At 41.4% G+C, this 12,348-nt stretch overlaps 1 protein-coding gene across 1 annotated transcript; it reads right to left on the bottom strand.

Annotated features, from left to right (window-relative positions):
• Positions 1-4,435: 4,435 nt before the first annotated feature.
• On the bottom strand, positions 4,436-8,653 carry LOC131735568 (cell adhesion molecule 3-like; the record flags this gene model as incomplete). Its single annotated transcript, XM_059021679.1, is given in 2 exon segments — positions 4,436-4,587; positions 8,051-8,653. A coding segment is annotated over 1 exon segment (72 nt), but the record flags the coding sequence as incomplete, so codon positions are not given.
• Between the last annotated feature and the right edge of the window lie 3,695 nt (positions 8,654-12,348).

The raw sequence follows: 12,348 nt of genomic DNA, 5'->3' as shown, positions 1-12,348 counted from the left end.
ACAGAGCTGACAGACAGATTGGAGGAGGAGGAGGGGGTTTCTGACGAATGGGAACGAGGAGAAATCTTTAATATAAACTAATGCGGAATCCATACAATTGTCTCTTACGATACAAGACTACTGTCTGTCTTCTCACTAAACCAATAGACATGTCCAGTCAATAGACAGTTGACAGTTTAGCCTTCATGAGGAAAATAAAGAATGCATGCCTCTGATCTGAATTAAACACAATTAATAGGGTTATTAAGAAACTGAATCACTCTGAAATTGATTGCAGATAATGAAAAACTACACCTTCAAATTCTTTTTAATTAATTTTATTTTGAATCCTCAAGCGATGACATCATCTTAACCCTACCTGTTAGGCTGTATATAAATCAGAAAATAAAAAAATATATTGAGAAAAACCTGTCCTTCAAAAAAAGCCCAGATTCTATTGCCTGTCGCCGTCTGCACAATTAAAAAATACAGTCCAGATCCGCTTAGAAAAACTGTCAGATGGCATTATAGTGTGGCGGCTAAATGCCAGACGCAGCTGCCATGGTTTTTGTGTTGTAGAAGCTCAGTGTTGCAGTCTGGTTTATGTCTAAACCCGAAGGGAACACAGAACTGCTTTCTGTGGCTTGGAACTTGGGGTTTGATACAGCAAACCTCAAACTAGGTCTCCCGTCGGACGGGGTTCCCCTGGAACCAGATTTCAAGATATTGCTGTTCCTGAAGAAGGGGTTCCTCTCTCTCTCTCTCTCTCTCTCTCTCTCTCTCTCTCTCTCTCTCTCTCTCTCTCTCTCTCTCTCTCCCTCAAATTCAAATTCAAATTGGCTTTATTGGCATGACAATAAAAATAATTGTGTTGCCAAAGCACATACTTGGCATAACCAACTCAAATATACAGACAAATAATTTTTTTTTAATACTAACAGTATTCCTCCTCCCTCTATATTAATACAGTAAACAGAATCCCTCCCTTCCCCTCTATATCAAACAGTACCCCCTTCCCCCCTCTATATTAAACAGAATCCCCCTCTCTCTCTCCTCTCTCTCTCTCTCTCTCTCTCTCTCTCTCTCTCTCTCTCACCTACACATCCCTCCCTCTCCTTCTTCCTCTCTTCTCTCTGCCTCCAATGTTCCCCCTCTTTCTCCCTCCTGCCTCCTCTTCTCTCTCTCTTTCTTTCCCTTCCTATCCCTCCTCTATTCCGCTCTCTCTCTGTCTCTCCCCTCCTCTCTCCCTAATCAGATTATAATCTCATTCCTTGCTTCATGCTTGCTGTGTATTCATAACATTATTTTTATTTTGATCTTTTGTTTCATGGAGATGAACAGATGGGAGAATTAATGAGCCGTTATTTTTTGTTTCAAAAGAAAAATAGAAACAGTGACGCCAAACCTAATCCAGACAGTCTAATCCAGACAGTCCCCCTGAGCTTCAATCTCCATAGTTTTATATATTATACAGCAACACCAAACACGATTCAGACAGTCCACCTGAGTTTCAATAGCCATAGTTTTATATATTTTACAGCAACACCAAACACGATTCAGACAGTCCCCCTGAGTTTCAATAGCCATAGTTTTATATATTATACAGCAACACCAAACACGATTCAGACAGTCCACCTGAGTTTCAATAGCCATAGTTTTATATATTTTACAGCAACACCAAACACGATTCAGACAGCCCCCCTGAGTTTCAATAGCCATAGTTTTATATATTATACAGCAACACCAAACATGATTCAGCAACATCTAACAAAGCACAGAGAGGTGTGGTAAAGCATAGGGAAGCATTGTAAAGCACAGAGAGGTCTGGTAAAGAATAGGGAAGCATTGTAAAGCACGGAGAGGTCTGGTAAAGCATAGGGAAGCATTGTAAAGCACAGAGAGGTCTGGTAAAGCATAGGGAAGCATTGTAAAGCACAGAGAGGTCTGGTAAAGCATAGGGAAGCATTGTAAAGCACAGAGAGGTCTGGTAAAGCATAGGGAAGCATTGTAAAGCACAGAGAGGTCTGGTAAAGCATAGGGAAGCATTGTAAAGAACAGAGAGGTCTGGTAAAGCACAGGGAAGCATTGTAAAGCACAGATAGGTGTGGTAAAGCATAGGGAAGCATTGTAAAGCACAGAGAGGTCTGGTAAAGCATAGGGAAGCATTGTAAAGCACAGAGAGGTGTGGTAAAGCATAGGGAAGCATTGTAAAGCACAGAGAGGTCTGGTAAAGCATAGGGAAGCATTGTAAAGCACAGAGAGGTCTGGTAAAGCATAGGGAAGCATTGTAAAGCACAGAGAGGTCTGGTAAAGCATAGGGAAGCATTGTAAAGCACAGAGAGGTCTGGTAAAGCATAGGGAAGCATTGTAAAGCACAGAGAGGTCTGGTAAAGCATAGGGAAGCATTGTAAAGCACAGAGAGGTCTGGTAAAGCATAAGGAAGCATTGTAAAGCACAGAGAGGTCTGTGACAACAGCACTTGACTTAAACTTAATTTATTCAGTTTTCTGCCAGTGCGTTGATCCGGCCGCTTCAATATCTAATGCACAGCGAAAGAGCATCGTTAGCAAGAGTGGGTTCGTTATTAACTTAACGACCCTTTTAAACAAAAAAATTAAAAACGCGTTTATGCTCTACTAATCCCGAGTGATTTGCATTTTAGTTTTTTTAATAAAATCGTCTACAGGAAAAAAAAAAACAGGCACCACTTCTTCGGATATCCACATAAAAGATTCATAAAAGACTTGCTATTGAAAACGTTTACAGCTTCAGAAATGAATGGGTCCGTTTTTTTAAAATGTTTTTTATTTTAACTAATAAAGTATTTTTGTTCGAAATGCAGGTTTCTTTGCAGTTTGGTTGAGGCTCGCTGGTCTAGCCATTAAAGAGAAGGGGTCTTGATACCAGGAGGTTCAAATCACCCGGCTGAGCCACTGACTCCCTGTGTGTGTGTGTGTGTGTGTGTGACCCTGAGCAAGTCACTGAACCTCCTTGTGCTCCGTCCTTCAGGATGAGACGTCAAACAAACGAGCTCCTATTGGAAGTGACTCTGCAGCAGCAGCAGCAGCAGTTGTTGATGATGCAGAGTTCACCCCCCTAGTCTCTGTAAGTTGCTAAATGACTCATTGATAATAACAATGAATACAGTTTCGTTTCAGTCTGCTTTCTGATCACAGTGATTGGTTTCTCTAGCTCTTACTCTATAAAGGGCTGTTCAGCTGCAGTTTTGACGCGTCGCTCTCACTCTCTCTCACATGGCTTCGTGGACAGATGGTGTCGACTCCACTTCTAAATATAACCTTTTTTATGTTTGATTTTAAAGTACCTGCTTATTTTATCTCTGTTTTTTTCTCCTCGATTTATACTAGAATATCCCATTTCCTCTGGGTTTGATCACCATGCTTCCCTATGCTTTACCAGACCTCTATGTGCTTTACAATGCTTCCCTATGCTTTACCAGACCTCTCTGTGCTTTACAATGCTTCCCTATGCTTTACCACACCTCTCTGTGCTTTACAATGCTTCCCTATGCTTTACCAGACCTCTCTGTGCTTTACAATGCTTCCCTATGCTTTACCAGACCTCTCTGTGCTTTACAATGCTTCCCTATGCTTTACCAGACCTCTCTGTGCTTTACAATGCTTCCCTATGCTTTACCAGACCTCTCTGTGCTTTACAATGCTTCCCTATGCTTTACCAGACCTCTCTGTGCTTTACAATGCTTCCCTATGCTTTACCAGACCTCTCTGTGCTTTACAATGCTTCCCTATGCTTTACCAGACCGCTCTGTGCTTTACAATGCAGACAGACAGACAGACAGACAGGTAGTGAGACAGACAGACAGACAGACACACAGGCAGTGAGACAGACAGACAGACAGACAGGCAGGCAGGCAGACAGACAGAAAGGCAGACAGACAGACACACAGACAGACAGACAGACAGGCAGGCAGGCAGACAGACAGAAAGGCAGACAGACAGACACACAGACAGACAGACAGACAGACAGGCAGGCAGACAGACAGAAAGGCAGACAGACAGACACACAGACACACACACAGATAGGCAGGCAGACAGACAGACAGACAGGCAGACAGACAGACAGACAGGCAGACAGACAGACAGACAGACAGACAGACAGACAGACACGTTCTTACATTTTTACATTGACTAGAATTGCGCTGATACTTGGAAATAAATCCGATCGCGGGGGATAGAAGGAGGGGTCTCGGTTGTAAAGGTGAGGGAAGGACGGCTTTTTCTAGTTTTTTTTTCTTTTGAAAATCGACAAGCCAACGAACCGCGCGATAGAAACGGCTGCGGATTTTAAAACTACTTCTCAAACGCCAATGACAAAATTACCCACAACCGTCATTATTATTATTATTATTATTATTATTATTATTATTATTAATCACATGAATTTCATATTTTCAGCAGCGCTTACCGTACGGCACCAGGTTGCCATGGGTGACCAGAATCACAGCTGAGCAGAACACCAGGAGGGCTTGATGTGTGGAAGACATCATGTCTGTGTTTCCACGCTGCAATCCGATTCAACGGAACGAGTTGAAAAACACGATCTGCGCGCTTCCCAGCTCAGGGCCACCTGGAAAAAAAAAAAAAGGTAAGCGTTCTGTTATTTCGAGTCAAATCTGCACATTCGCATCATTGTTATTGATCGTCCGTTAAACCCACGATCAGATACCAAAATGGGTTTGAAAAAGAAAAAAATCGAATTGATTTTGTCTTTGATACATTTGAAAATCAATAGACTGCCATGGAAGTGACAGTTTTCAGATATTTTATAAAGTGAAGGAAAAAAATGACAGGCATATCTTACAGATCTATACCGGAAGCCATAATAGTAGTACAGTAAGAATTGCATGTTAGATTTTGAAATGTCACATGTCAGTTTTTTGTTAAGTATCTGGAAAACTACAAAGCACTGGTGTGTGATTCAATATGTTAACAAGGGAACATTATTCAGCAGCTTTCATTGGACTCTATGAAGCTGAGGGAGTTCATTCTATATAGAGGGGGTGTAATTCAATATGTTAACAAGGGAACATTATTCAGCAGCTTTCATTGGACTCTATGAAGCTGAGGGAGTTCATTCTATATAGAGGGTGTGGAATTCAATATGTTAACAAGGGAACATTATTCAGCAGCTTTCATTGGACTCTATGAAGCTGAGGGAGTTCATTCTATATAGAGGGGGTGCAATTCAATATGTTAACAAGGGAACATTATTCAGCAGCTTTCACTGGACTCTATGAAGCTGAGGGAGTGCATTCTATATAGAGGGGGTGGAATTCAATATGTTAACAAGGGGACATTATTCAGCAGCTTTCACTGGACTCTATGAAGCTGAGGGAGTTCATTCTATATAGAGGGGGTGGAATTCAATATGTTAACAAGGGAACATTATTCAGCAGCTTTCACTGGACTCTATGAAGCTGAGGGAGTTCATTCTATATAGAGGGGGTGGAATTCAATATGTTAACAAGGGAACATTATTCAGCAGCTTTCATTGGACTCTATGAAGCTGAGGGAGTTCATTCTATATAGAGGGGGTGGAATTCAATATGTTAACAAGGGAACATTATTCAGCAGCTTTCATTGGACTTGAAGCAAAATTAGTTATTTCTATAGAGTGATCATGCAAAACTGGCCAGAGCTGTAGATTGATAGAGAGATAGACAGACAGACGGACAGACGGACAGACAGACAGACAGACAGAAACACACAGATACACAGATAGACACGCAGACAGACAGACAGACAGACAGACAGACAGACAGACAGACAGACAGACAGACAGACAGATCGATAGATAGATAGATAGATAGATAGATAGATAGATAGATAGTATGAAAGTTGAATTTAAAAAATAACCTGCATTATTCAATTGTGTTCAACGACCATATAAGACATTACATTTCAGAATCGTATGAAGACATTACATTTCAGAATCGTATGAAGACATTACATTTCAGAATCGTATGAAGACATTACATTTCAGAATCATATTAAGACATTACATTTCAGAATCGTATTAAGACATTACATTTCAGAATCGTATGAAGACATTACATTTCAGAATCGTATGAAGACATTACATTTCAGTTATTTTTTTTCTTTCAAAATCGCTCTTAGTGCAATTAACAGCACACTCCCGACCAGTCTCCTTCCGTAAATAAAGAACCGCATAGCTCGGAACGACTGGCCCTGCCTCTGAAGCTCATGTGAGGAGAGCACCCACCGCGGTCGCTACTCTCTCATTATCAGGTGATGGGGAGCCGGTTAAGAGCGTGAGAATGGTTGAATCGGGGGGGTCCCTCCCTCCCTCTCCTCCTCCTCCTCCCCTTCCTCTCCTCCTCTCCTCCTCGCCTATTATTTTGTACTTATGTATTTGTTTTTATTCAGTGTATCGTGTTGCATCCTAGTTCACTTTGTATTCTATCACTATTATTATTATTATTATTATTATTATTATTATTATTATTATTATTATTATTATTATTATTATTTATTTATTTATTTATTTATTTATTTATTTCTTAGCAGACCCCCTTATCCAGGGCGACTTACAATCGTAAGCAAATACATTTCAAGTGTTACAATACAAGTAATACAATAAGAGCAAGATAAATATAATGACTTTGGTTCAAGCAACTACAAGTGTGACAAAATACAATTCAATAATACAGCAGATAACAGTGTCAGTGATAGTTACATCTGGATATGATTAAATACAATTAATATGATTATTATTATTATTATTATTATTATTATTATTATTATTATTATTATTATTATTATTATTATTATTAACTGTAAACTACACTGTAGTTAAATATGAAGCTTGCATTGTAACCCTGTAAAGACGTCAGCTAAATAATAATAATAATAATAATAATAATAATAATAATAATAATAATAATAATATTTTGTTCGGCCAATTAATACTTGCGACCATGCATTAAAATGAAAAGATTAAACACAAATACTGACCTGCACTTCGCACACGATGACAAACGGCACAGATTATAAAGATATATGATTTTATATTAACGTACGTGTGTGTGTGTGTGTGTGTGTGTGTGTGTGTGTGTGTGTGTGTGTGTGTGTGTGTGTGTGTGTGTCTGTTTTTTAATGATGTCATTACCGGTACCTCATTCGCTACCCTCTTCCTCATACACGAAATGGACGAGGGGTCGTTTGGGTAACGGCAGAAGGAATGGGGGTGGGGCATTTGTTGCGGCCCCCCCGAAACCCGACCTCTCTCCTTGTTTTCTTTCTCAGAAAAATAACCCAAACGCTCTCGATCTCCCTAAACAGAGAAACCCGTCCCGTTTTCCAATACGGAGAGAGAGACGGCAGGCGCAGAGAGACAGGTGCAGCCGGAGAAAACCGATCAAGAGCCCGGATAATGTTCTCTTACCTCCCCCATACCTCTCCCCTCACCCCTATCTCTCCCCTCTCCCCCATCTCTCCCCTCTCCTCCATACCTCTCCCCCCTCCTCCATCTCCCTCCCTCGCTTAGATTCTAGAATAAACGACAATAACAACAGCGATGCTGAATGTCTTTACACTTACCGTTACAAATCTCGATAGATATTTAGACAGGTGCATTGATAAATACTATATATATATATATATATATATATATATATATATATATATATATATATATATATATATATATATATATAGATAGATAGATAGATAGATAGATAGATAGATAGATAGATAGATAGATAGATAGATAGCTATATATATATATATATATATATATATATATATATATATATATATATATATATATGGAGAGAGAGATATCTATATATCTATATATATATCTATAGATAAATATGTATCCAATTATTTGCAGAATATAGCGCATTTAAGGCCAGATTCGTATATATACCTTATATTATTATTATTATTATTATTATTATTATTATTATTATTATTATTATTATTATTATTATTCACAATACTCTTTCTATTCAACGTGTTATAAAACGCGTCGTGTATTACTAACAACCCTATTGAATTTTTCTTACCTGGACGATTTTTCTTGGGGTTGGATCTCAAATGGCGTCAATTCGCCTTTCTCTCTCCTTCCCTTCTGTCTCCTTGCTTTCTCTCCTTCGGCAACGCGGCGTGTGTGTCTCTCTCTTGTGGCGTGTGTGTGTGAGAGAGAGAGACTAGGGGGTGAGAGACAGAGACAGCGAAACGCCTCTGTTATATTGGTATTATTTAATGATCGGGAATTATATTGTAGAAATCCTATCTATATATAAAAAGAGCGAAGCGAGGCGGGCCGTTCAGACGGGTTGGAGAGAGAAGACGCGATTAAACACAAACAGACCTAAAGGGACCGAATGCGCAACGCTTTAATAATATGAGAGCGATCCGGTCATCCTGGTCATAGATTCTGCAAGCGGTATAGCCCAAAGGTTCTCTCTATCAGTGCTGTACGTAGATTCGTCCTCTCGTCTGTCAAGAGTTGAGTCAGATGCTTGCTTGAGTGTTAGCTTTCTTGTTCTATCTCTCTCTCTCTCTCTCTCTCTCTCTCTCTCTCTCTCCTCTCTCTCCCTCCCCCCTCCCTCTTTTTTTAAATCCTCTCACTGCAGCAAAAGCAATCTGTGCAGACTCTGTAGATGGAAGGGAGGGAGTGAGGCGGTGAGCGGTGGGCGAGAAATATTTCTTGTGGTACTAAGGCGAGTTACAGTGCGTGTGTGTGTGCGTGTGTCTGCGTGTCTGTCTGTGTGTGTGTGTGCGTGTGTGGGATGAGAGAGGGAAGACAAACACGGCACCCGGGTCAGTTATAATTAGTTACTTATAGTCATTAAGCAGACGCTTTTCTCCAAAGCGACTTGCAGAGACTAGGGGGGTGAACACTGCATCATCAACAACTGCTGCTGCTGCTGCAGAGTCACTTCCAATAGGAGCTCGTTTGTTTGACGTCTCATCCTGAAGGACGGAGCACAAGGAGGTTCAGTGACTTGCTCAGGGTCACACACACACACACAGGGAGTCAGTGGCTGCTGCAGAGTCACTTCCAATAGGACCTAACTGACACAAAAAGGATTGAGCACAAACACACAGATACACACACAAACACGCATAGAGATACACACACACACACACACACACACACACACACACACACACACAGTGAGTCAGTCAGTGGCTGAGCCGGGTGATTTGAACCCAGATTGGTATCAAACCACTTTCTTTAACCACTGCACCACGACCAGTCACTGATTTGTTCTGTTTGTATGGAACTGTGGTTGGGTAATTAATGCATGTCCTGTCCTGAGATATAATCGCGTCTAGGCGTTCGTCTGTGCAGTTGACTTTTTTAAACGCACTTTTAAGATTAAACCAAGATTTTATAAATAGGCTTTCAAAAAAGTTTGTCAACCGCAACTGGTTCACAGAAAGACCAGGGCTGGGGAGTGTGTTACCCGTGTCTCCTCACTGAGACCCCTGAATTACTAAATACGCTGTCTGGCGGAAAATCACAGAAAACTCTTATTTGATCCAAAAAAAGAAAATGCTTGGACAGATAACAAGGTGCTATATTGAGGCATTAAGAACATAATGAGTTATTCCACACACTGTGGATCTCTCTCCTCTCCTCTCTACCATCTCCTCTCTCACACTCTGCTCCCTCTCTCTCACCCCTCCCTCAATTCTCTCCTTCTATCCTCCCCTTTCCTCTATTCTCCTCTCTCTCCTCTCTCTTTCCTCTCTCTCATCTACCTATTCTCTGTTCTCCTTTCTCCCTTCTCTAACCCCTCTCCGCACTCGTCTCTCCCCTCTCCTCTCTCTCTCTCTATCTCTCTCTCTCTATCTATCTCTCTCTATCTCTCTCTCTCTATTCTCCTCTCTCTCCTCTCTCTCTCTCCTCTCTCTCATCTACCTATTCTCTGTTCTCCTTTCTCCCTTCTCTATCCCCTCTCCGCACTCGTCTCTCCCCTCCCCTCTCTCTCTCTCCCCTCTCCTCTCCCCAGTCTCTCTCCTCTCTCTCTCTCTCTCTCTCTCTCTCTACTCATTCTTGTCCATTAGCTGACCAGGACTCATAGATTTTGTTCAAGCGTTTCCAAAGTGTATCTCATGAATTATATGTTCTGCGCTATAACTTAATTACGGTGCACTCAGCTCCCTCACTCTCCCTCCCTCTCTCTCTCCCTCCCTCACGATGTACTTTTGTTTTTTTCCCTGCTGTCTGGCATTCCTCCCAGTCCTTTAACAGAAACCTGGCTTTGCTTTGCCAGCGTCTGAGTCAGAATAATCCTTCTTCTTTATGATGTACAGAAACACCAGACAAGCACAACCCGGAGCTCTCTGTGCTTTACAATGCTTCCCTATGTTTTACCAGACCTCTCTGTGCTTTACAATGCTTCCCTATGCTTTACCAGACCTCTCTGTGCTTTACAATGCTTCCCTATGCTTTACCAGACCTCTCTGTGCTTTACAATGCTTCCCTATGCTTTACCACACCTCTCTGAGCTTTACAATGCTTCCCTATGCTTTACCACACCTCTCTGTGCTTTACAATGCTTCCCTATGCTTTACCAGACCTCTCTGTGCTTTACAATGTTTCCCTATGCTTTACCAGACCTCTCTGTGCTTTACAATGCTTCCCTATGCTTTACCAGACATCTTTGTGCTTTACAATGCTTCCCTATGCTTTACCACACCTCTCTGTGCTTTACAATGCTTCCCTATGCTTTACCAGACCTCTCTGTGCTTTACAATGTTTCCCTATGCTTTACCACATCTCTCTGTGCTTTACAATGCTTCCCTATGCTTTACCAGACATCTTTGTGCTTTACAATGCTTCCCTATGCTTTACCACACCTGTCTGTGCTTTGCAATGTATTATTATTTAATACATTATTAATTATTAATTATTAATTAATTTATTAATGTCTGTTTTTCGGGCCGCTTTCCAAACAGATGGCGATTCTACCAAGTCAATTCTGGGAACCGACGTATTTAATAAACACACACAGCGGAGCTGACCGGGGATGAATGGGATTTTCAGACAAAAAGTGTGCATGGAATTACAAAATGCTTTCGTGATGTCACAGATTCTGCTTTTCTTTCTCTTTCTCCTCACTCCTTTATGATGTTGTCATGGTTGTATGAATGGTAAGCTAACCCTCGTAAACGTTTCCATCAGTAAAAACCCAGCAAAGTGTAATAAAGCACATGCGAAAGCATGGTAAAGCACAGAGAGGTCTGGTAAAGCATAGGGAAGCATTGTAAAGCACAGAGAGGTCTGGTAAAGCATATGGAAGCATTGTAAAGTACAGAGAGGTGTGGTAAAGCATAGGGAAGCATTGTAAAGCACAGAGAGGTCTGGTAAAGCATAGGGAAGCATTGTAAAGCACAGAGAGGTCTGGTAAAGCATAGGGAAGCATTGTAAAGCACAGAGAGGTCTGGTAAAGCATAGGGAAGCATTGTAAAGCACAGAGAGGTCTGGTAAAGCATAGGGAAGCATTGTAAAGCACAGAGAGGTCTGGTAAAGCATAGGGAAGCATTGTAAAGCACAGAGAAGTGTGGTAAAGCATAGGGAAGCATTGTAAAGCACAGAGAGGTCTGGTAAAGCATAGGGAAGCATTGTAAAGGACAGAGAGGTGTGGTAAAGCATAGGGAAGCATTGTAAAGCACAGAGAGGTGTGGTAAAGCATAGGGAAGCATTGTAAAGCACAGAGAGGTCTGGTAAAGCAATATTTTACTCCCCCAAATGATTTCTCATTTTGTCAATGCCTTCACCGGTTGGAAAGCAGCCAAACAGACAATTACAAGGAGCAGTTCATTAACTCAAGTACTGTCCCTCATCGCCAAGGACAGCAAACGCAAAGAACAGAATCCCCCAAGGGGCCGCCTGGGAGCCGCTGTTTCCGAACAAGACCCGTCGCGTTAATAATATGCTCCTGCATTCGCCGCTGTTCATTGGCCGGTTGTCTGTTAGTTTTCTATTAATAAGACGGCATGATGCACGCTCGCTTGGTGTCGTTTTATCCCGGGCAAGTTGCCCGTCTCGGGCTGGAAGTGAACCAGAAATGCTGCATGGGTTTTTGTGCTCCAGCGGATTTGAGGGACAAAATTGGACGTTGGCGACCGGACTTCCTCTTGGTTGCTTGGCAACTACCCCCCCTCCCCCCATCCGTTTCTATTGAGTAGATATCACGCTGTGTGTTGTGTGTGGCGTCTTTACGTGTTTGGTTTTAATAACGGTTTATAATAATGAAAATCATGCACACACAAGCCTGTCTATGTGTTAAGCACTTCCGATTTCATCTATCGAACGTTTTTTTTTGGCAGTAAAGTATTTTAGAAG

This window comes from Acipenser ruthenus, unplaced genomic scaffold (assembly GCF_902713425.1).
Source record: "Acipenser ruthenus unplaced genomic scaffold, fAciRut3.2 maternal haplotype, whole genome shotgun sequence".
Taxonomy (NCBI): domain Eukaryota; kingdom Metazoa; phylum Chordata; class Actinopteri; order Acipenseriformes; family Acipenseridae; genus Acipenser; species Acipenser ruthenus.
This window is presented reverse-complemented; position numbering and strand designations above follow the sequence as displayed.